At 38.8% G+C, this 26549-nt stretch overlaps 1 protein-coding gene across 1 annotated transcript in view; it reads right to left on the reverse strand.

The window, feature by feature from the left end:
* Positions 1–1856: 1856 nt before the first annotated feature.
* LOC122291992 (serine/threonine-protein kinase TOUSLED) overlaps positions 1857–26549 on the reverse strand; it is a 36324-nt gene continuing 11631 nt past the window's right edge. Inside the window, exons 4-16 of the mRNA XM_043100111.1 lie at positions 25464–25514; positions 25194–25301; positions 24974–25018; positions 15237–15349; positions 6572–6638; positions 5789–5855; positions 4993–5090; positions 4702–4881; positions 4318–4528; positions 3945–4209; positions 3406–3460; positions 3036–3197; positions 1857–2408 (exon numbers count right to left, since the gene is read on the reverse strand). Of these exons, the coding sequence (XP_042956045.1) occupies positions 2313–2408; positions 3036–3197; positions 3406–3460; positions 3945–4209; positions 4318–4528; positions 4702–4881; positions 4993–5090; positions 5789–5855; positions 6572–6638; positions 15237–15349; positions 24974–25018; positions 25194–25301; positions 25464–25514 (1518 nt within the window). The 3' untranslated portion in view covers positions 1857–2312. The remainder of the gene's footprint in view (positions 2409–3035; positions 3198–3405; positions 3461–3944; positions 4210–4317; positions 4529–4701; positions 4882–4992; positions 5091–5788; positions 5856–6571; positions 6639–15236; positions 15350–24973; positions 25019–25193; positions 25302–25463; positions 25515–26549) is intronic.

The raw sequence follows: 26549 nt of genomic DNA on the forward strand, positions 1-26549 counted from the left end.
AAGTAGAGAAAAATATTAATATTTTCTGTTCATTTTCTTGTTTCATATAATCTTGTTTTAGGTAATCTTTATTAATTTTAAATTCCTCTTTACTCAGGATAAATATTTGAGCGTCATCTCCAATTAATTGTAAATTTGTCGAGGAAAGAATTTCCTAATATTATTCTAGTATTGATATTTTTTACTAGAATAAATATTATTTTAAAGCAAATTCCATTATTGCAAACATGTGCATTTGATAATTTATAATTTATGTTTAATTTTTCTCCATTAGCTTAAGAATAACTATATGTAAAAATAATAATACTATATGTAATATACTAGTATTACAATATCTCTTCAAACCCCACACATTTATTAATACTCTATGACACCATGTAATACTATATTAAATAATAATAATACTCTTATTACTAATACTCTTATGTAATTATATTAAATACTATATAAATAATACCCTATATAGTTATAGTGATTTAATACTAACATATTAAGTTAACTATACTAATACTATTATAAATTTATACATATACTATAATTTATACTATAACTCTTATAGTATGTTAATATATTAATATATACTAGTACTATATATTATATTTATACATTAAAGAATATAATACTTATGTAATATTGTGATATATATAATTAATTTATACAATTATTTATATAAATAATATATTTAATTAATTTTTTTAAAATTTTCTTTCGACTGGACCAAATGAATTCAATCCTTCTATTTTTGGACCAAACTGAACTAGTCAGTTTATCCGATCCAGATTAGCCGATGCTCTCCTTTACTTAAAACTCTTTTAAAACTATGGTGATTTTATTTTTTTAATGTAGAATTATCTTTAAAAGTTTTTTTGAAAAGTGATTTTTCAGCTTTTTTTTAAGATCAAAGCAATTTTCATAAATTTACCAAACCAACTACTTCCTCCTTTTTTATTTTTATTTTTTTGAAAAGAGAGCTTTTAGGCTATTAAAATCACTTTTTCCTCAACTCAAAACACTCAATCAGTCAACCAAGTTATAAGCGTCGTTATATATGTAAGTAAAAATAACTTGGTCATCTAAATTTTTCAGGCTATTTTCTCTCTCTAGCCAAACGGTAAAATTTTCCCTACACATTTTTATCACAATTTCTAGAGTTTTATATATTTGATCTCAAAATTGCCTGATATAAGCATCAAACTAATTTCATACATATATACATTTTGATGCTTTGCGTTTGAGAATAAAGTTAGTTTAGGTTGCCGGACAGATTTAGAAATTTTTATGTATATGTTGTTGGAAATTATGAAATGAAGATTAAAAAAAAAATATTTAACAAAAAAAATAAAAAAATATGCAATTAAAATGTAGAAAATATATATATTATATAGAGTAAGATGGTTAATCCAACATTGGATTCAACTTTTTAATGGATGATCAAAACCAAAAGAGTCATGCTAGGTTGCTGCCAAGCAATGACAGCTGGATATGTTACCTAGCACAATTTTGTGTTTTTATTGTTTTTTTCAAAATTTTTAATATATTTAAATATTTTAAAAAAATACACATTAAAAGTTAATTCCTTAATCATTAAGTGAAAAAAATTAAAAATTAAAAAAAAAAATAATAATTTGAAGAGCGTCATAGTATACTTATTCAAACCAAAAAGTGGCGTTCTAGGCTCTAGCCCAACTTTACCTAATTAATGATTTAGCTAAACCAAAGGTTATGCTCTAAAGATAAGTCAAATGTTAAGGGTGAAACAGCTACTACTCTGCCTCACGCCAGCCAATATAATTTACTGCTTTTTTATTTAATGTTTTTCTAATATGTTTCCTTGTGTGCAAGCCAATTATTCAGCATTTTCATAATCCCCACAACATTTTCATAAGCACTGAGCTCACAAAACTGACAGTCAATAACTGTAATGTATCCCTCGTCTTAGTAACGGTTAAAAACAATTCCACCCAAGTAAACCCACGTTTGCTCTTCTTTTGTGTTCTTTTCCCTTTCTTTTTGGCAAAACGAAAAAAGAAAATAAATCAAAGATAAGCAAATCAAAAGGGAAAAAAAAAAAAAAAAAATACACAAGGAATAAAAAAGGCAACCCTGTGGCTGTGATTGGCCTAACCCAATCACAGGGTCAACACATCTAAACCCTGGATACCATCACTTCTGGAGCAAGGGATAGGGGCCCCCCCACCTACAATGCCAGTAACCTTTACAAACTATACAAAATTCCATATCTATTGCCGGGGAATTTCTCCATTCATCAATGTTAAACAAAGGGCCCTTACCTGTCTAGTTCTACAAACTTTTTACTTCTTCGTGTATGTGAGATATGGATCTTGAGCAACTGTTAAAACATCTGGCCTCTCCGCTTGGTTATATGTTAGACAGCGGCGAATTAATTCCTGCGGGACAATGTAGGCAACAACACATCGTTATGCTACTCATATTTTTTCCACATTCTCATTGACATGATCAAATCAGGGTAGTTAAACTCAAACCATCCCTCTCCATATTAACAAAAACTTTCTAGTGGTTGAAGCTAGGCTTTTGAAGCAGAACAATAAAATGAGAACCTAGAAAGCTCCAATCAACAAAAGCAAGAAACTGAAAGCTATTTGCTTAAGTCGTTGATTTTTAAAGTGCCTCTCACACCCCCACACAATTTCAAACCATGGTGCAAAGATGAAAACTCCATGTTACTTTTTGGGTCAAGTAAATGTTTCAAGTTCATGTAACTTTTATTTTCTTGCGGAAACTTGTCTGCCAAAGCAAGGAAAATGAAATGGAGGAAATCCAGCAAGTCAATGATCTGTGATGGGAAGTGTTCCCTGAAATTCGATTAGTGTAGCATTCTTCTATTTTATATGGAAAAAAAGAAGAAGCTAAACTTAAAGGTAACCTAGAGCATGATCCAAGACTACATGATTCTTCTTTTCAGTAAATGCTAGACAGCTAGAGCATGATTTTCTTTTCTTCCCCTGCACTAAGATTACAAATTAAACAGACTTTTATCCATTGGCCTAACTCACCTTTGCCTCATTTGACACAGCAGGTCTAGAAGGGAACTCAACCTTGCGTGCTTTGATAATTGTGTCTTCACGCAGTATTCGTTCTTGTGTCTGGTCATGCCCGAAAGGACGTCTGCCAAAAAGCATTTGGTAAAATAGAATACCGGCTGACCAAACATCAACCTGCTTTCCAAAAGCATGACAGAAAAGAGTGACCAAATGAACAAGAACAAGGTCAAGAAAAAACAGTTTACACAGAAAAAGATATTTTGTCAAGAAAAAGCACTTATTGAGACCAACTGGTCAATCCGTAAAGAGCCCTTGATGGTATTAGAGACTAGAGTCACTAAGCATTAGCATAAGGAAATATGCAGTTCAGAATATCTGTCACCTTTGATGATATGAGCGGTGTCTTGCTAAGCTCAAAGCATTCAGGAGGCAAATACCTGCAAGTAACAAGAAGAATAAGCATGATGGTCCTTATCAAAATAAGTGAAGAAAATGTCAACGAGAAGAGGAAAGAGGTAACTTCACAACAAAGAACAAAACCTAAAATCACATAAATAAGTTTCTGTTCAAACCCTTCCCAACAAAATCGGCATTGTTAACAAAAAACATTTGTGATGTAAAAGATGTTTTTTTTTTTTTTTTTTAAGTAAATATTTAAGTAAATACTGGAAAAGATGTTCCAGTTACAAGAAGTGGCTTTAACATGTAAGTCACATTTCACATGGCTCAGCTACAGTTGGAAAATAGAAGTGTATAAAAAACATTTATCAATAAACTTGAAGTAAAGAAACTGATCCAAAAGCAGAAAAATTTATAAGTTATAGACTTATAGCTAACAAAATGTTATAAATATGCCGAAGTGAAGAAACTGAAGCAGAGGCAGATAAAAAGCAAGAAAAGATGCTCATCTGCATCACTCACCAATATGTTCCAGCTCCCTGGGATGTAAGTTCCATACCCTGGGATCCAACATCATCTTCCACTATCTTGCTAAGACCAAAATCAGTCACTTTTGCAACACCAAACTCATCAATTAGAACATTTCCAGGCTTCAAATCATAATGAATAATTTTCTGAGTTCTTTTGTTCAAGTATACAAGGCCTTGGAATATCTGTACGATAACTATCCTAGCTTCCCTCTCAGGCAATACAGGCGTTGCTTTAAGAACAGCATCAAGATCTTTCCCTGAGAAAACAAAATAAAAAACAAGACAAGGCAAAAAGTGAGGGACAGATTCTGTAGTTCAGACCCAAGCCTAGGACCATCAGACTATAAATGTGGAAATAAATATACCACTACAGTATTCTAAGACAGTGCAGAACGTATTTTGATCAATCTCAAAGATATCCCAAAGCCGAACAATGTGGTGATGCACCAAGGTCTTGTGAATATTGTACTCCCGAATTGCATGTCGTATGTAACTTTGCTTCTTCTCTTCACTCCACTGGGCATTTAAACCATGAAGCTTACATGCAACGTATCTATGCTCAACCAAGTCATAAGCCTGCTGGAAATTTCTTACTTCAAATCACTGCAAAAAGGTATATCTTTACAATTGCCATTATAGGCAAAGGAATGATCTAGACTTTTGTTTTAGCAACCAGAAGGCCTGGTGAAAATCGTGGTGTAAGATATCTAAATTTATGAAATAACATAATGCTTCACCAAAGTTCTGACCTTGTAAACCTCGCTAAATCCTCCTTTTCCAAGAAGGTTTAAAAGGGCATATCTATGGTTAAGAATCTGAAAATTATTAAAACGGGAACCATCCTCATCTCTTATACGTTTCATTTCACGGATGAGCCTTCCCTTCTCCAGTTCATAGCGATCCCTCTCACGCATAATAACTTCCTCCTCCTACAGAAAAATCCAAGCTCAATAATAGTGTATTTACTTGCTTATCCAGCATCTGTGCAATCATTAATTGTAGCAGAATGAAGACAGAAATAACTGATAAAGTTATCTTACACGTTTGATGCTGGCTAAACGGGATCTATAGATCTCATCTTGGATGAGAGAATCTTCTTCTTGCAGTCCTATTTCAGTATCAGCTGCATCGCCCTTATCTTCAAAAGCATCAAGTGCTATAGTTCTCAGAAAATTTTTTAAACAACAAAGTCTTGAGTACTCTATATGTGGATATGGGTGTGTGCATATATACATATATATATTTTTCTATATGGTACACATGCATGGGCGAAAAATTCACTTCAAGGGTTTAGAGGTTGATATTTCCCTTTGAAAAAGTGAGAAAAGAAGGAAGGAATTATTTCACATACACAGCTATATGTAAAAAACAGCCAGCAGACAAGCAGGCAATTTAAATAGTGACAGTACCACTCAAGCATCAATCCTCTAGGTCTGCATTACATGCCCAGACAGATTGATGCCTGAGACAATCAGCAGGATCAATACTAGAGAAAGGGCTGGAAGAGACCAAGGAAAAAAGGGAGAAGGGGTGGGGGGGGTTATGGAAAACTGCACCAAAAGGATCAGAGCTCAAGCTAGAAAAGTAAATTGTTTGTCTAGATGGTCCCATGCATGCACATGCCAGTTTGGTTCTGATACAAACTATGAGTGAGAGAAGGAGTGGGAGGGGGGATTTCCCGAGGTAGCTTAAATGAACACATCCACATGATAAAATGGACCTAATAGACAATTGAGATATTCCTGGATCACAGATTTAGATTTAGACCTGCCATAAGTAAATACCAGAAGGACGGGGAAGTAGGAATTTTCAAATTTCATAACGACAAAAGTTTACCAGACTGTCTTTTCTTCAATGATTTCCGCTGCCGCTCAACAGCATCCTTAGCTTCGAGTAATTGTTTCTAGTAAAAGGCATAACCATGTTAACATTAAAGTCCAGTACAGAGTACTAAGCTCAGATTCATTTTCCAATGAATTTAAAAAACAAAAGGAATTTTGGGAAACATCCACAATACAATATTTTGATTATGGGAAAATGTCACTAGCACTTTCTAAGCAATATGCTCAAAACCTTAAAAATAACAAATGAGACATCTTTGTAACTGTATACTTTTACTGTCTGATTTTCTGGGACAAAGTGACCTATTTGATTTAGGTAAATCTATTACATTTTTTAGATAACAGGTAACCTCACCAAGGCAAGGTTCATCAAAAGATAAATAATAACAAATCATGGAAAATGAAGAGGACATGGTAAAGCAGTAAAGAAGAATCGTTACTTGCTTTCTCACATTATTGACCTGCTATTAATTACAAAATATGATAAAAAAAAGACATTTATAAAAAAAACTCATCCTAAATCAGAAAGAATGATAGAGGATGCTACTTTGCAATCCAGCAAATAACAAATCTAGTATCTCACCCACAGGAATCATCTATAGAAGGTGTTTGACCAGTTAAGAAACAAGATAAACTTCTAACAAGCTGTGCTTAAGTATGCATATATAAGTGGGAGAGGCAATGTCAATTGGTCCAAAGACCATTGGAAAATGGAGAAAAACCAAAAATAATAAAATTTATTTTCAGCCAGTAAAAAGTAAGTCCGAAAACAGCATACAAGATGAGCATTGAGATCTTTCAACACTTGCCCGTCTTCCCAAGTCTCTGATATGACAGTTCCAGCTCTGCAATCCATAAGAGAACATGATCAATGAAGTATAAAGCAAAAATGGAAGATGCCCACAGATGGGGAAGTTTAAGTTTCATTTGGAAACATGCCATCCGTCAGCATTGTTTGCCGAAAGGATTTATAAAACAAAACCGCAGAACATTCATGGAGACAGTAATACCACATACATGTTCATTTTTAAACATTTTTAGTTTAACTTTTTTTTTTTTATTTTTTATTTTTATTTGTACTAGGTCAGGAACAAAATCCTAACTAATGCATCTCAAGTATGAAGTCTACCACAAATGCATCTCAGGTAATTAAGGGGAAACTCACCCAATTCAACGGCCCTAGAAATTGTTTGCACTTAAAGGTTCAAACCTTAAAGCTGGAGAGAGCGTACAACCAAGACCAAGGCCCTTACTTCTTGAGTCAACCCCTAGGGGCTAAGTTTAACCTATTACAAGTCATTTACCCCTTTTCAGCAATTAAGCCAAATTTAACCCTGATTACATTCAGTCAGCTTTGAGAACGCGAATCTATTTTTTCAATGAATGATTATTATTAGAAATTAGAAGAACGTGTGGCTAACAGAATGGAAAAGATCTCTCTTTCTTGTGGGGAGGCTTGGGGGATGAGAAAATTTTCCATTTGAATAAATCGGACAAGAATTGTATTCCCCCCCCAACCCCCCACAAAACCCCAAATAAAAAAAATATATATTGTGGAGGTTTGGGGATAAGAAAGCTAAGTATTTTCAACAAGGCATTTACTTGGGAGATGGATGCGGCGGTACCATCAAGAAAGAGATGCTTTATGGAGGATTGTTGTTGACACTAAATTTGGGAGCATTTGGGGGGAGGTTGGAACTCAAATGAAGTGCAAGGAGCTTATGGTGTGGGAGTATGGAAATTTATCAGGACTGGTTGGGAGGATTTCATTTATAATTTCAGATTTGTGGTGGGTCGAGGAACCAGGGTCAGATTCTGGTTTGATGTTTGGTGTGGAGATGTTGCTTTAAAGGAGGCCTTCCCTTCGCTTTTCAGAATTGCATTGACTAAGGAAGCTTCTGTAGCTGAATACATGGACACTTAGAATGGCCTGGTGCAGTGGAATGTAAGATTTATTAGAGCTGTTCAAGATTGGGAGTGGGGGATATTTCTGATTTTTATAGCACCTTGTATTCATTTTATTAGAGCTGTTCAAGATTGGGAGTGGGGGATATTTCTGATTTTTATAGCACCTTGTATTCATTGAGCTTGGAGTGCAGTGGGGGAGGGATAAATTGTTGTGGATTCACCCCGGGAACAAGAATTTCTCAGTCAAATCCTTATACAATATACAATACTATGCCATCCCATTCATCTACTATTTTTCCTTGGAAGCGCATTTGGAAAAGTAAAGTGCCTCTAAAAGTTGCCTTTTTTAGTTGCTGGCCTCTCATGAGAAAATTTTGACCATTGAGAAGTTGAGGAAGCGTGGTATTTTTATTATGGATTGGTGCTTTATGTGTAAAATGCATGGTGAATTGGTGGATCATCTACTTCTCCATTGTGATGTGGTGAAGGCTTTATGGGATGTATCTTTGTTAGGCTGGACATTGCTTGGGTGATGAAGAGGGTGGTGGATCTTTTGGCTTGTTGGAGTGGAATTCAGGGAGATCGTCAAGTAGCGGCTGTTTGGAAGATGGTGCCATTATGTCTTATGTGGTGCATATGGAATGAGAGAAATGGACGCTGTTTTGAAAATAGAGAATGCTCATTGGGGGGGGGGGGGGATTAGAGTTTATTTTTCCATTCTTTGTTACATTGGGCTAAGGCTACTGTATTAGAGGGGGTCAACTTTAATGATTTTTATGATTCTTTTTCTAGTTCATAGGCTGTAATTAGGTACTTCTCTCTTGTATAATACCTGTGTACTTTTGCTTTGCCAAATTATGAGGATCAATAAATATTTTTATTAAAAAAGAAAAATAACTAGAAGAACATGTGTAAAGGGGAAAACAAGTAATTTATTTTAACAAATTACGCTGAAATTCAAAACGATTATATTCTGCAGTCCGCCAGACAGACTGTAGAAACATTGGTTTTTAAGGAGTTGAGCTTGGTGTCTTTGAATGTACAGCTATTTCTTTTCCACCAGATTGCCCATTTAATAGGAAGCAAAACTGCCTCGCAAACCAAACAAATCTCTTGATCACAAAACCTCATCTTTTTAAACGAAAAATCCACTATAATCAAAGAGATCCCACAACAACCCAAGGAGAGTTAAAAATTAACGATCATCTCTCATGTGCCACATCACAATGTAGGAGATGGTCTGCCATTACACAACCCACAACCCAGGGAAAGCACTGGCACATCAATGTTAGATTCCAAAAAGTATTGACTATTCCTTTTGGGGATATAGCGTAGAATTGACTAGAGGTTCCTGAAACTCATGACTAAGGGCATATCATCTGTCATAATTCCTTTCTAGCTCCTAGCTTGTAATTAGGTGTTCTATCTTGTATACTTCTTGTGTACTTGGGCTATGCCAAATTTCTTGTTCTAATCAAATTATATTTTACATAAAAAACTGTAAAAATTCCATCCAAAATGGTTGCACGCACTTAACATGAGTATTCTTCAGTTTGGTGATATGGTCATTAGCATAATACAGCCTATGTGGCTCAGATCTCATCATTTGTGGAATACATGGCAAAAAATAAATAAACCATTACTTTGTATATTCCTTCTTTTGAACCATTGGATCTCGAACCTCTACTTCAATAATTAATGAAATCATGAACCTCACAAAGCGGGCTCACTGCAAGATCACATGGAAAAGGTCCTCAACAAGAGATTTTTTTCTACTCCAAAAAGGGTCTTTTTGTAAGAGGAGAAATAAACATCTCATGAGATTGTACCTCAAGTTTAACCATAGCATCAAAGTCCCCAATCACTTTATTCACCCTCCATCCATGCTTTCTAACAACAGAGCCATCTTTAGTGTAAATCTAATATGGAGAACGTGCAGCACAAACTATTTTATCCCTCTACCCTTCACTCACAACACTTTTCCCATGTACATCGGACTTTTATTAAAAGTGACCCTATATTTTGTATCTTGCACATACGACGGATGATCACTGTGGGTTTTCCTAGAAGCTACTGAGCTTTCAGCTTTAGATTTTGTGGCTTGGGTTATGATTTGCTTTTAGGCTTTTAAAATATCCGCCCCCAAGTAACCACACCCACTGTTCTAAAAAAGACAACTACAATGTTTCTATCAAGAGTTTGGTCTTCGAAGAGACCCGGAGACAAGGACAGTGTTTCTATCAAAAGTCTAGTCTTTGAAAAGACCTCATAATTAGCCTAGTCTCTCCAATAAGTTTCTGCTTTGTTTAGGATATGGCAAATCAACAACTTGGTGTTTAAGTGTTCTTGCTGGCATTCACAGGGAAACTCTTTTGCTACTATTAATATCCAACCAAACAATCTAAGGAATAGTTTACCTAAATAATGAGCATGTACAGACGAAGTATTTTGAGAATAAAAAATTTGCGTGCTTTGTGTTTGAGCTCGTGAAAGTGGCAGGGCAGATTTTTTTTACAAGTAAAAGATTATATTAATAAGAATAGGCGTAGCCCAAGTATACATGGAGTATAAAAGGGGTAACACCTAGTTAGGAGGTATAAATAGAAACAAGAAAATCATGAAAATCTAGGCCATTGAAATCAGCGGCTTTAGTCCATAGGAATAAGGTGTTAGCAAAGAACAATCTAATCTCCTCCAGTGAGTGCTCCCTATCTTCAAAATTCCAATCATTTTGTTCCTTCCATATTCACAATAGAATACAAATAGGAACCATCTTCTACATAGCTGTGATTTCCAGAATACTGCCCAAATTCGTTCGGCTGGCCAGAAGCTCGCCCATAGTAGTAGGCATAACCCAAGCTAGCCCCAATGTTCTAAAGACATCACCCCATAACGCCCTGGCACCTCACAATTTAGTAGTCGATGAACCCCATTCTCGCCATTCTTTTTGCACAAACAACACCAGTCCACAACAATCACCCAGAATTTCCGTACGTTATCCATGGTCAAAATCTTGCCCAAAGAAGCTGTCCAAGTGAAAAATACCGCCCCTTTAGAGGTGCCTTATTTCTCCAAATGCTTTTCCAAGAAAAGTTATTGTTCCATGGGTTTACAAGGGTCTTATAGAAGGAACAAACATAAAATGTACATTTTCTAGCGGGTGCCCACCAAATATTATCAGTTCCCTAAGTTCTCAACCTCATGGCATACAAGAGGTTGAAAAAAATTAGAAAAGCTGCCAACTTTAAAATCATGGGGCACCCTAATAAAGTTCACATTCCATTGGATTGGGCCACCCGACATCTCCATGAGGTCCACCACCGATGCCTCCTTTTCACATCCAATCCCGAAAATTGTAGGGAATGTATCCTCAAGGGCTCTATCTCCACACTATGTCATGCCAAAATTTTCTTCTAGATCCGTCTCCCATCACAATTCTAGTATGTACCTTTTCTAGCAGGTACCCACCAAATCTTATCAATTCCCTAAGTTCTCAACCTCATGGCATACATGAGGCTGAAAAAATTAGAAAAGCTGCCAACTTTACAATCATAGGCCACCCTAATAAAGCTCAATTTCCATTGGATTGAGCCACCTGACATCTCCATGAGGTCTGCCACCGATGCCTCCTTTTCACACACAATTCTGAAAATTGTGGGGAATGTATCCTTAAGGGCTTTATCTCCACACCATAAATCATGCCAAAATTTTATTCTAGATCCGTCTCCCATTACAATTCTAGTATGTTAGCAAAAACCCCCAACCTCTACTGATATGCTTCTAGACTCCCGCCCCATAAGCCCTTGAAACTCCCTAGTGCAACCCCCCCCCCCCCCCCCCCCCCCCCCACAACAAATAAAAATAAAAAATAAAAAAATACCCACATACTTCAAATCAATGACCAAATTCCACAAAGCCTACCCCTCAATGTTATACCGCCACAATTATTTCCCAAGAAGAGCCCGATTGAATACCCCTCAAATTTCTTATCCCCAACCCACTAGCAGAGATTGGAGAGCACACCTTATCCCACTTGACCAGTTGAAACTTATTCAACACCTAACCCGCTCAAGAATTTCAAGTTGGGGTTTTTCAATCCGGTTCACCACACTAACTGGAATTGGAAAAAAAGATGATAAATAAGTTGGCAAATTGGGCAAAGTGCATTTGATTAGTGTGGTCCTACTTCCTTTTGACAAAACAATCTCTTCCAGCCTACCAATCTACATTTGATCTTCTCTATTACTTCATCCCATATAGATTTAGCCATAAAAGAGACACCTAAAGGAAGGCCAAGGCATTTCATGGGAAAGGAGGAGACCTTGCATCCTAGAGTGTTAACCAACATCTGGAGATTGTGAACATTTCCAACTGGAGCCAACTCCAACTTGGATAACTTCACTTTCAAACCGAACACGGCTTCAAAGTAAAGTAGGAGTGCCCTTAATGAACGGATCTGATTTTGCCCTGCCTCACAAAAAATCAAAGTATCATTTGCAAACAACAGTTGTGAAATGTTAAGAGTACCCTGATTGGTGTGACCAACTGAAAATCCAGCCATAAAGCCATTTCCAACCATAGCAAACATCATTCTACTAAGCACCTCCATAACAAGGACTAAAAGAAGAGGGGACAAAGGATCTCCCTGCCTTAACCTGCTATAACTGTTAGAGAAACCAAACTAGACTGCCATTCACCAAAACTAAGAACCACACTGCAGAGATGCAATACCTCATCCATGAGCACCATCACTCCCCAAATCCACACCTCCCAAGCAAGTATAGTAAGTAGTCCCAGTTAATGTGATCATAACCCTTCTCCATATCTAGCTTTGCATAAATACCCGGATTACCATATTTAGTTTGCTATCTAAACATTCATTGGCAATTAGTAGTAGATGCAATATTTGTCTTTCCCCTATTCACAAGACTAATAGGCTGGAAGTCCTTGATATTTAAAGCCGCAACCTTCTTGGGAATAAGCCCAAAAAAAGCGACATTGAGGCTTTTTCTCAAATTCCCAAAGGAGAGAAATTCCTGGAAGACCTTCATCAAATCATCCTTCACCACTTCCCAATAGGATTGGAAGAATTCCATAGAAAAAGCATCAGGACCAAATGCTTTATCATTGACCATCCTCCTCACCACTTCATGGACCTTTGCCTCATCAAAGGACCTCTCTAGCCAGGAAGCACTTTGATGTTCAATGGTCTCAAAAGCTAGCCCATTGAGCTTTTGGCCTCCACTCCACCTACTCAATAAGCAATTGTTCATAAAAACCAGTAACATGCTCCTTAATCACAGAAAACTCTGTAGAAACAGCTCCATTGATGTTCAACATCTCAATGGTATTGATCCCATGTGAATTGGTCAGTCTATGTAAAAACTTAGTACTTCAATCCCTCTCTTTTAACCATAGTGCCCAAGATTTTTGACGCTTTGAAATCTCCTCCAATAAGGTGACCCTCTCGAGTTTTGAAACTAACTGTGTCTTCCGAGAGAGTTCCTCCATAAATAGTGTCCTACCCTCCTTTGCCCTCTCTACCTCATGTAGCTCCCTCCAATAGAGACTTCATTTGATCACCTATATCGCCAAAAGATTGTTCATTCCATATCTTCAAATGTTTTTTAGAGCTTTCAGCTTACCTGCAAAAGTGAAACTTGGAGTGCCTTGGATCTGATAGGAGGACCACCATTGCCTACCATTTCCACAAAACCTTCAGTTTTTAGCCACACATTCTTGAACTTGAAGTGCCTACGCCCTCCTTGAATACCTCCACAATCCGAAAAGATAGGAAAATGATCCGAACAAAGGTGAGTAATCTTTCTTACATAACTCTGGATAATAAGTCTCCTATTTCGAGGAGACAAAAAATCTGTCAAATCTAGACCACGTGTATTCTCCACCCATAAGAAGAATATCTACCAAGCCCAAATCAAATATAAACTCCGAGAACTCCATCATTGCAAGCCAAAATCTACTCTTCCCCGGTCTCTCACTTGGGTATCTGGTAACATTAAAATCACCACCTATGCACCATGGCAAATCCCACCAGCTATGCAACCCAGCAATCTCCTCACATAAAAAACTTCTACTGCTGTCTAAATTCGGCCCATAAATGCCCGCAAAAGCCCACATGAAATTATCTTCCACATTCTTAAAGGAACATGCCACTGTGTAAACCCCAATGTACTCCGCAATTTTATCCACTGCCCTTCGCTCCCACATAACTAGTACTCCACCTGAGGCCCCAAGAGATGCAAGATAAGCCCAACCAAGATATGGACAGCTCCAAGATCTCAGAACAATACTTCTTGAAATAATTTCCATCTTTGTTTCCTGCAACAAAACAATGTCCACCTTCCATTGACAAAGCATGCCCTGCTTCATAATTAATAGACCAACTCAATCTCTTTAGCTCCCTCTGTTTTTTGGACCCTAACTTCTTAATCTGAGCATGCCTGCTTCAATGGCAATGAGCAATGCCATGAATTGTTCTTCAAAGCCCTCACACGCAATCCCCACACCGTTTTGGATTTCCTTCACCTTGTGTAACACCCAGTTAGAGGATGAAACTGAGCTAGGCTGACACGGCGGCAAGGAATTTAAAGGAAAACAGGTTCATCTGCCATCTCAATACCTTCCCTTATGGCCCACTGCAATTCCATCAAATTCCCAAGTCAGAAGATCACAAAGCAACTGGATGAGCCGCTAAAGGACTGTTGCTACCTTAAAGCACTTTTCAATGTGCCCCAGTAGAAGATTACCTTAAAAAAATGCATCTAACACGTTTGACTAGTAAACCACTCATGGCTCTCAAAGGGATGGGACACTTCACTTGGAATCTCAAGTAACAGGACACCCCGCTGAAGAAGTGAAAACCATATGCTAACCATCTGTTTTTCCACTACCTTGAAAAATCGGCAGCACATCTTTCTAGTCCTAAAAGGTTCCTACAGGCTGCACTCCATTATGCAAGCTTCAAACTGAATTCAATGCAAGTTTTATCTAGAAATCACCCTAGAACTCAAAATTACCTATCTTTTACGCATTGAAACTATTCCTCATAGTTTTTTCATGTCAAAACACAGAACCTAAGGCTAGACAATGCAAGAGGCAGATTTTTGTTAATGAATGTCATGTAGACAAATTCGGCCACTTGATTTTTCCTTTAGTAACGACTATAAAATCCTTAAATATGGACTTTTCTGGAGACTTGGTAATAGTTTATAATTGCACCCTATGATAGATCGATAGTTATATCATATGTTGCTCATTGGAAGCAGCATGTTAGTGTCTGTTACATTTTATATTTGTGTGTACAAAAGTTTGTTTGCATACTATTTGAGGGCTTTTTTTTTTTAAAAAAAAAAAAAAAATTCTTTGTGCAACCCTAACATCATTAAAAATTCATTTTCTTTTCTTTGACCAAGTTTTTCATGTTGTACTTTCTCTGAATTTATCGTGATCACCACAAAGGCATAGAACACAATTCAAAGTACTAATACCAGAAGCAAATTCGATTAATGGCATACCTGATTACACCCACATTGCCGAGTCTCAAAGAATCCTGCCGTACCTTCATTCTAGCTTCCTGTCTCTCAGCTTTTGAAACAGATATCAGCAGATCAGATACTATTTTCGTTCTCTGCATGGGAAGAGAAAACCACCATGATGATCACAAAAATGTGCCAACCATATACCTAGTGATTGTTACATTCACACAGTGAGGTTTCATCTCAATTTCTAATCCATAAAGCATTACATGCCCACATGAACCCAAAAGCTCACAAGAATTTTAGAGCATCACAATGTTAGTAAAAATCTTTTTAAAAAGAAGAAATTCTTTCCAGCGTAATTCAATCACGACTACAGTATAATATATACGAAAACCAATTTATTTATCAAAATATATATATATATATACCAAAACCAATTATTTCTAATTGGGAATATGATAGGATTTCCTCCCATCAAGGAGAAAGCACGTGGAAACATGCAATAACGTTAGAAGCAATTAGATTTACAATCTATTATTCCTCAGAGCCATAGAGGATATGGACGCTTATAAACCATTAATTATGTCACAGAAACACAAAAAGAATGTAATAACATACTTTGACTTCATAAAATAAGCACTGATCATGATGGCATTTAATGGTTTTATCCCACTATACTGGCTTTACCAGTATTCCTTCAGACATCCTACCTAAAAGAAACAATCATAAGAGACAAGATCCATAACAAACTAAATTAACCAAAATTTTTTTTGATAGGTAAATAAATTTTATTGATCCACGTAAATAGGCCAAGCCCAAGTACACAGGGAGTATACAAGAAAAAAGCCTAGTTACAAACTAAGTGCTACGGATAGTAGCGGAAAAGTCACTAAGACTCGTTCCATTCAAAACTATAGTAGATGCCCAAAGGAGTAGAGTGTGAAAGAAAAAAGCTCAAAAAGCATCTGGAGAGCGTTCCTTATTCTCAAAACAGCGGCTATTTCTTTCGGTCCATGTGCACCACATTAAGCACAAAGGTACCATCTTCTATACAGCTGCAATCTGGCGATTCCCTCTTAGCCCTTGCCAGCAAGACAGTAAATCAATCACCCTCCGTGGCATGGCCCAAGCAATGCCAAGCCTCGAGAAAATCTCATACCATAATACATTTACTGTGTCACAATGAAGGAGAAGGTGGTCCACTGATTCAGCATTGTGTTTGCACATGAAACACCAATCCATTATGACGAGTCCACGCTTTCTTAGCTGGTCTATGGTTAGGATTTTACCATGAGACGCCACCCAAAGAAAGTAACCTTGAGGGGAACCTTGCTTCTCCAAATGCTCTTCCAAGGGAAGGCGTTGGGGGAGTGATTCGTCAAAGACTTGTAGTACGAACGGATTGAAAATTTCTTATTCCCTGTGCATGTCCATAATAATCTGTCTTCCCCTCCAGCCCTGATCTTCAAGTCATGAAGCGCACTGTAGAAGTTAGTAATAGCGCCCACCTTCCAATCTTGTGCTGCTCTAGTGAATCTCACAGACCAAAGTATGGAACCATCGGTAAGACACATATTTTCAGCCACTGAGGAATTCTGATCAGAAGCTATCCTATAAATGGAAGGGAAAGCATTTTTTAGAGCGACATCACCACACCAAATGTCATGCCAAAATCTAATTTGTGTGCCCCTTCCCACCCCAAACCTACAATGACCCCGAAAACCGTCCCATCCACTCCGGATAAATTTCCAAACTCCCACACCATAAGCTCCTCTTACTTCCTTTGTGCACCAGCCACCCCACTCACTTCCATATTTGCATTCTAAGATATTTTTCCATAAAGCGTCTCCCTCAAGATGATACCGCCATAACCATTTACCAAGGAGAGCCTTGTTAAAAGTTCTCAAATTCCTTATGCCCAAACCACCGCAAGACAGAGGGGTGCATACTGTATTCCATTTGATCAAATGGAATTTCCTTGTATCCTCTAAACTTCCCCATAAGAAATCCCGACAAATCTTCTCCAGTCTACTCGCCACTCCTGCTGGCACTGGGAATAGAGAGAGAAAGTACATTGGAAGGTTAGAAAACGTACTTTTAATAAAAGTGATTCTCCCCCCCTTAGACAAGTAGATTCTCTTCCACCGTGCCAGTTTTCCTTCAAACTTCTCAATGATCCCTTCCCACATAGACTTAGATTTATGAGGGGCCCCCAAGGGGAGTCCAAGATACTTCATAGGCAAGGATGAGACCTTGCAACCCAGGATGGCTGCCACCGTACTTAGGTTGTCGACTGTGCCCACAAGGACTACTTCTGACTTGGATAAATTCACCTTAAGGCCTAATACAGCTTCAAAGCAAAGAAGAAGTGCCCGTAAGGAGCGGAATTGTTCCTGGTCTGGGTCGCAGAAAATCAAAGTATCATCGGCGAAGAGAAGGTGGGAGACGGTGAAGCTACCATGTGTGGAACCGCCCACCATGAAACCCGAGAGAGGACACTTTAAAAAATAGCAACTTTAAAAAATATAAAGCAACAACACCCCCACCCTCATCCCCCCACCCCCAAACCGAAAGAGGACACTTGGACAAAAAATAGGATAAACTTCAAACTTTAAAGGCATTCCTATTAGGCTATTATCTCAAGTCCTACAAATAATAGTCGTTAGAGTATTATTGCGTCACTTGCCTTGCAGTCTCTTGCATAGGATGAAAATGAAAAGCATGAATCGAACACCATGTTGGACCCTCGCCCTAAAATGTTTCCACAGATTATTGGTAACCATCACAAAGGTTGGAGATTTTTCAGTGAAAGTAATTTGGACACCTCCCTTGGTACAAGGAAAGTACTCATCCTTCTGCCTTATCCTAAGAGTCATTGACCATTCATAGCTACTAATTGACACAAAATAAGAGTTTGACATAAAAGCTAATTTCTCTTGGTTTTCCTGATTCAAATTAGAATTCAACAGACAATCCCCCAACGATTGAAACTCACAACCCCATTACCTGTTGGTGGTGATAAGATTATAACTATCGACCACCTAACCTTAAAAACTATACAATCACAAACCATCTCGCCTTTCTATGTAAGTTTTTAAACACATTAACTTCTTAAAAGTTCTATTTTTTTCATTATCCCTTGCGTCATACATACGAACATATTATGTACCAGTGTAAAATAATTAAACCCAAAGCATACAAGCAGAGGGCTTGCTTCAAATTCAATCCCAGTAGACCAAATCCAAGAAGGAACATGCCAACAATGTTAAAGATATATATCAGCAACTAAATGAGCATTCTGGAGGGTAAAAGAGGTAAACAATAAGAAAAACAACAATAATATAATAATATTTGGACTCATAAAAAAAATAAAAATATTTGGAATTTAAAGTCAATGACACCTCCATGGAGGATATGAATATGCATATAACATATATTATATCTTTTTATTTTTATCCCACACAGCTATTGGGGTATCATGTAATGCCCCAGTAGAATGCCCAAGCTGCATATCGGCCATACTCCAAAAAGACTAGTCAATGCGACAATTGGAGCACCTTGTAATCATTATAAAGAGCAAGAATTTCTTCCTCCCAAGCAGTGTCAATATGGGATTCCATTCACCACCTACACTCAATATATGACAACCTCCCCCCAAATTTCTTGACATCCTCGTCAAACCACTCCATCATAGGTGACAGCTCAAGTCCACACTTGGGATTGGATTTGATATCATTTTTTACAATCCAAGGAAGGCTCAAGCCACATCTAGGCCCATATTCCAAAAATAATTAGTCAATGGTATAATTGGGGCCCCATAGAATCATTATAGAGAAACTGTCTAAACAAGTTTTTTACAACATTGACCTGACAAACTTGTGACTTGGCAAAAACTTAACCCAAAATTTCAAGTCAGGAGAAAACTGACTGACACATCAAAGTGTAAAATCACTTTCGTAGGACTCCGGTGTAGATGAAGTAATTCTCATCATTATAAAGAGAAAAAACTTCTCCATCCTAAGCAATGTGGGCTCCTATTTACAACCTATAATCACTTAATATATGGTATCACATATCATATGTCTCATTCAGCGTGGCACTTATCTGTAATAGTCTAGTAAAGGTTCATCCACAGCAGTCTTTATGTAGTCTCTTCTTTACATATTGTTTTTTTTTTTATAAGTAATAATCTTTATTGAATATGAAGAAACTAGGAAATGCCCAAGTACACAAGGAGTATACAAAGTGAGACACCTAGTTACATTCTAGTGGGCTATAAAGAAAATAGAAACTCATGGACATTCCCGCCCTTTAGAACAATAGCAGAAAACCATTGAAACAGAGAGAAGACAAAAAAGTTCCAGATTTCCCCAACTCCACGCTCCTTATCATTAAAGCACCTCTCATTCCTTTCCGACCATAAACACCACATTAAGCACAAGGGTATCATCCGCCACACTGCTGTCAATTGAGCGCTGTTGTGAGATCTATTCCAGCATGCAAGTACCTCCACCACACTCCTAGGCATAACCCAATTTAGCCCGGCTCTACTAAGTATTCCAGTCCATAACTCCCCAGCCACCTCACAATGTAAAAGCAGGTGATCTATCGATTCCCCACTCTTTTTGCACATATAGCACCACTCCATGACAACCATATCTCGCTTTCTAAGGTTATCAATCGTTAAAATCTTCCCCTGAGCGGCTGTCCAAATAAAGAAAGCAACTTTAGAAGGTACTAACACCTTCCATATACTCTTCCACGGAAAGAAAGTAGGTTGTTGGATTGTCAATGCCTTATAAAAAGATTTAACAGTAAACTTTTTACTCTCCATGTGAGTCCACAACATACGGTCACCCACGTTGACGCCTAGATTTACTGAATACAAATAACTGTAAAAATCTACCAGCTCTTCAAGTTCCCAATCCTGAGCATTTCTTGTAGAAGTGATATTCCAAGTTACTGTCCCATTGGCACGACATAGTATTTCTGAAATTGAGGCCTGCTGGTTTCCAGCCAAGTTAAATACTGCTGGAAATGTAGTACAAAGAGAACTCTCCCCACTCCATGCATCTAACCAAAAGCAGGTTCGTGCTCCATCACCCAGCTCAAACTTTAGATGTTTTTCAAAAGCATTCCATCCCTTCTTATGAATTTCCACAGGCTTACTCCATATGACCCCCTACCCTCTAAAGAACACTATTCCCCCCACGCACAACCATACTTTTGATCAATGACCTCCCTCCACAGCGAGTTCCCTTCCAATTGATATCTCCACAACCACGTCCCTAATAATGCCTTGTTAAACACACTCAAATTTCACACCCCTAACCCCCCATTCGCAATCAGCCAGGTCACCCTTTGCCAACTCACAAGGTGAAATTTGAATTCCTCTCCCATGCCCCCCCACAGGAAAGCTCTGAACAACTTCTTTATCCAATTTGTCACCTTCACTGGTAAAGGGAACAGGGAAAGATAGTAAGTGGGGAGATTGGATAGGGTGCTTTTAATGAGAGTTAATCTTCCCTTGATAGGTATAACCGCTTCCAACTCGATAATCTTTTCTCAATCTTCTCTACTACTCCATCCCAAATGCTCATTGTTTTATAAGGTGCCCCCAAGGGAAGTCCTAAGTATTTTAAAGGAAGGGACATAATTTTACAACCCAATAGCTCCGCTAAAGAGACTATATTGCTCACGTCCCCCACTAGGACCAACTTCAACTTCTCCAAGTTCAACTTGAGCCCCGATACAGCTTCAAAACACAACAAAAACACCCTTAGGGTTCGAATCTGGCCACTAGCTGCATCAAAAAGAATGAGGGTATCATTCGCAAAAAGTAAATGGGAAATGGTGCTAACATTACTATTGCTAGCCACTGAAAAACCAGCGAGAAAGCCCCCCCTTACGACAGCCTCCACCATGCAACTCAAAGCCTCCATCACAATAACAAACAGGAAAGGGGATAGCGGGTCTCCTTATCTCAAACCCCTAGAAGACTGGAAAAAGCCACATGATCTTCCATTCACTAGAACTGAAAACCAAGCTATCGATACACATGCTTGATCCATTCACACCATTTATCCCCAAAACCACATCTTCTAAGTATATAGAAAAGAAAATCCCAACTCACATGGTCATAAGCTTTTTTCATGTCTAGCTTGCAGAGGACCCCTGGAATGCCTTCCCTTAACCTACTGTCCAAACACTCATTTGCTATCAAGATTGAGTCTAAAATTTGCCGGCCCTGAACAAAAGCATTTTGAGGTTTGGATATGAGACTATCCATCGACACGCTCATGCGCTTAGCTAACACCTTAGAGATGTTTTATAAATCCCACCTACCAAACTGATAGGCCGGAAATCTTTCAAGTCATTGGCACCCACTATCTCCAGAATGAGAGCAATGAATGTAGTGTTTAGTGAGTTTTCAAACTTATGACTAGTATGAAAATCATGAAAAATCTTCATTACTTCCTCCTTCACTATATCCCAACATTCTTGAAAGAAAGCCATGGAAAAACCATCCGGGCCTGGGGCTTTGTCTTTACACATACCTTTCACCACAAGATGCACCTCCTCTTCCTCAAACGGCCTCTCCAACCATCCTGCTACCTCCGAACCCAGCTGTTCAAAACTTAAACCATCAAGTTTGGGGCGCCAATCTACTTTTTCAGCAAGGAATTCCTCATAATACTGCACTGTGTGGTCTTGAATTTCTTCAGTAGAATGCAACACCTGTGAGCCAGAATGGAGGACTTCAATAGCGTTGTTGCGCCTATGTGAATTGGCCACCTTGTGAAAGAACTTGGTGCACTCGTCCCCCTCCTTCAACCAAAGCGCCCTAGATTTTTGTCTCCAAGATATCTCTTCCATCAGCAAGACTTTCTCAATTTCAGTCACAACCACATTCTTCCTTGATGAAGAAGCCTCATTAACATCCCCTTCCTCCAAAGCATGCAACTCTTCCCATAGAATATTTTTCTGCACTTCTATATGTCTAAAAACTTCTACATTCAACTTTTTTACATCAAACTTAAGAGCTTTAAGTTTACCCGCCACAATGAAGCTAGGAGTACCATTAAAAGAATAGCCATCCCACCAATCCCTTACCTTCTCCACAAATCCTTCAACTTCCAACCACATATTCTCAAATTTGAATGAACGCCTACCCCCATGAATGCCACCACAATTAAGCAAAATTGGGAAATGATCAGAACACACCCGTGGCAACCTTTTCTGACATAGATCCAGGAAATGTGCCTTCCAAGAAGAAGATACTAGAAATCTATCCAGTCGGGACCCCCCTCGACAATTGGACCAAGTATATGCCCCCCCTTGCAGCGGCAAGTCCACAAGATTAAATCAAATAAATATCAACTCTGAAAAAGCTTCCATTGCACTTGTCGACGTGGATGCCCCCTCCCTTTCACTAGGGAACTTGACTATATTAAAATCTCCACAAAAGACCCAAGGTAAGTCCCAAACAGAATGTAAACCCACCAGTTCCTCCCACAACAAATTTCTCTCTCTATTGGCATTGGGCCCATACAGGTTAGCTAGAGCCCACGTCCACCCATCCTCAATATTCTTAAAAGATACTGCCAATGAAAACATCCCGATACATTCCTCTACCATCTCCACCGCTCGCTTATCCCACAATACCAACACACCTCCCAAAGCCCTTGATGAAGCTAAGTAACATCACCCCCACAAAGGAGCAGCCCCACAAACTACGAATTATGTGCCTGTCAATATTACACAACTTGGTCTCGTGAAGGCAAACAATGTCCAACTTCCAAATACGGAGAAGAGATCTAATGCGAAGGCGCTTATTCACATCATTGATCCCCCTTACATTCCACGAAAGAATTTTATGCCTTAATAAAAGACGCTGGCCCCCTTCCCTTCACCCTCCCCACACTTCCTTATTATCATAGTTAATAGAACTCTTGAGGCGTTTCAACTCTCGGTCTTGTTTCACAGCTAATTTGAGAACTGTAGTTCTCCCTGCCTCTATCGCAATTAGAAGAGCCTTGAACTGATATTCAAACCCAGGACACGAAATCGCCACACATTCATGAAGTTTCTCAACTTCTTTTAACACCCAGTCCGAAGAAAATTTGAACACCAACTTTGTAGATAGAGTACGTAGCGGGATAGGGCTATCCATATCTCCCTCAACCCTGCTAGTCTCAATTTCCCTCAACTCAACCTCCTCCATACCTTATGGCCCCTTTGGCCCCCCTTCTATTTCCAACAACCACATCTCCTTATTAATGTTCCCCTCTACTTTAGTATTCACCTCCCCATCCTCTAGCACATCCATGGAAGACACGCTTTTAATTGCTTCCCGTGCTTCGAAGGTGCCCTCATCTGCTTCCAACACCAAAACCTCAATTTGAGTTGCACCTAAAGGCTCTCTGAAGACCATCGGCGTCGTTTGTGCATATACCGGTGACCCATGCTAAGAGATGGGCTCGCCACTTGGTTCCGTAACTGCCTCCAAGAGAGATAGTGGAACTGAGTTAAAGATTGGTGCCTCTTTACCTATGCGGGCCTCACAGAACCCCTGTGTTGGCGTCAAGGAAGCCCTAGCAACCTCCATCGCACATTTCTGGGCAGATTCTGAGAGTCTTAGACCAATCGTGCCGTCATGGAGACCTCGAGAACTGTCTTCATGCTCTGTTGTGAGCACCACCAACACCGTGCTGTCCTCCGAGGGGCTGATCAACGGCAGCGAAGTCACCTAAGGCCTCGTCGCCGATGATGGCTTAGGCTTGCTCTCCGATGGGCCTGGGTCTTTAGACGAATGCCTTCTCCCTCCGTCACAAATAAGCCAGGCCTCATTTTCAGCCTCTGGGCCCTTTACTTCCAAGCTGGGCCCATTTGCCCTGCCCTAGCCCTGGCCCGTTCCACTCAAGCCCACATCCATTACATTCTGTTTCAAAATGCACCGCTTCAGCCGCTGCATTTTAAAACTCAACTCTCCCATCTGCTTTTCAATATCAATCGTCTCCAACCAGTTTTCCTCTTTCGGGCCAACACCTCTCCTCTACCATCCCCTTCACCATACTACACCCCTTCCGAAAGAGTTCCCGTCTCAGACCTGAACAAACCTGCCACCTCTGGCTTTTTTGTGTCTCGAGGCCCCTCAATCCGACCTTGGAGTGCCTCCCTATACGACAGAAGCGGCATAGTACGTAGTGGTGGAATGGGCTTCCACGCGTGATTGTCTCTGTTTTTTCCTCCCAAAACAGAGGAAGCTACAGAGATCTCCTTCAACATATCCCCGAAAGTCCTCCACCCTACCCCATCCCTTCCTTTTGGAATCACTAGCATCCCACGCCTCTTCACTTGACCGAACTTCAATACGGAAAAGAATCTCCCATAAAAGTTGCTCTACCGCTGCACCACCAACACCTGAGCCCCACTTCTTTTCGTTCTAAAAAACTCAGAAGAGCCCCCATTTACTACGCCTTCTTTCACCATGTTTGCCAGCCATCCCAACGAGTCTTGGTCCATGGAGATGTATTTCACAGCACGGCAACTACTTTCCATGATTCTCCACCACCTATCATTGACCTTCTTGAACTCAAAGCATTTTTGTTCGATAATAACATTTCTTTACGTATTGTTGGAAATATAATAAACCAAATTGTTCACCGATACATAATATGTGATGATGTAATTGAAAATAGACACAAAATAAAAAACTCCTATTCAATCAGAGGTCGGAAGTGTTAATAATTAAGGTCCTTAAAGAAGCACACCTTAGGCTTCATTTGCTGTTCATTGTCTTTGAGGTCCTTCAATTCCTGCCAGAAATCATACAAAGAAAGGAAAGTGCTGTATAACAGTCTCACAAATGAACATAGTCATTCAGAAAGGGAAAAACAAAGTCCAAAATTTGGCATCATATTGACATGTGAATTATTTGGCACTGAAAAGTGTATAGTAAGCTTCAAATACCCTTTAGTATCATTCAATTACCTTTTCCAATTGGCGGCAAAGATTTTGATGATCAGATACCTCTTGAAGTGATTTACGCAGGTCCTCCTCTAGTGTGGCAACTTTTGCACGCAAAGATGCAACCTCCTCCTAATTTAATTCAGCAGAAAAATTAAAAACTCGGTTTGCCCAACTCTGAAAATACTTGAGCACTGATTGAGACTCCTCTTCTTTTTGCTCATTTAATGACATTTGGCTAAAAGCAATAGAAATATATTCCTACCACGACTCCAAAACAGTTAAATTTTTTACCTCTAATTGGGAACAATTCTCATTCTGAAACTGCTCTTTGGGCCTGCTATCCTGCAACAATTGGAGAAAGGCATGCCAATTAAGTGAATGGCAACATTATAATAGTTCACATAAGAACCTTCCATATTACAAGCAGCATCCAACAGTTTTCCATGGCATCCTTAGATAACTATATGGGCACCTTATGCATATCACGGTCCCAAATACGCACAAAGTTTTTTTTATTGGTACCGGGTGTGCGAAAACAAAGTTTTCGACTAATCCCGAGGGTGCACAGGTAGCAAGGAGTTTCCCGCAAGTGCACATTGGGTAATTGGAGGTTAAGTTCCCCAAGCCCGATGGCCCCAAGAAATTATTTGCACCCAAGAGGATTCTATAATGACCTGATCCAATATTATTTAGGGATGAAATATGGATAATATTATAGGAGTTAAATTAAGTTAAAATGAGCTATATTGGATAAGCCCATGAACTATTATTTATTGAGGTGGCTAGGAATTCTAGTTAGGCCCAAAATTTTATTTTAAGCCCCTTAAGGTTTAGTGGATGATTTTGGATGGTATTAATGGGCCAATATTGATGGAAACCCAATTGAGGTTTATTGGATAATTTTGAATTGGCTACGGGCCCAAAAATTATTATGGTGGATTATGGGATTTTATTGGGCTTAATAATTAGGTTTAAGTCCAGTTATATTTATGGGCCAAGTGGATCCTATTTAATTGGTACGACCCAAAAATTGTTTTTAAAAGTCCAAAAATATTTATTGGACGAGTTGGGCATATTTTGGACTCAAAACCAGGCTCGTTGGAATTTATTGAATGCTTGGCCATGAAATTGACCCAAACACATGAGAACCAAGGCCCAGTTTGTTTATAAACTCCAAGCCCAAGAACGTCTTCATCTACAAACACACTAGGGTTCATGGCAACAATATATATATACATAAGTATACATATTCACGCACGATCTGAACCCCTCATGCACGTAGAGAAATTCTAGCCACTGCTAGGGTTGTCCTCGACCCACCTTTCTGCCAAGCCTCACATTGTTGCCGTCTCCACCAAAGCCCACACCAGCCTTGTC

The sequence above is a fragment of the Carya illinoinensis genome, chromosome 13, assembly GCF_018687715.1.
Source record: "Carya illinoinensis cultivar Pawnee chromosome 13, C.illinoinensisPawnee_v1, whole genome shotgun sequence".
Classification (NCBI taxonomy): Eukaryota; Viridiplantae; Streptophyta; class Magnoliopsida; order Fagales; family Juglandaceae; genus Carya; species Carya illinoinensis.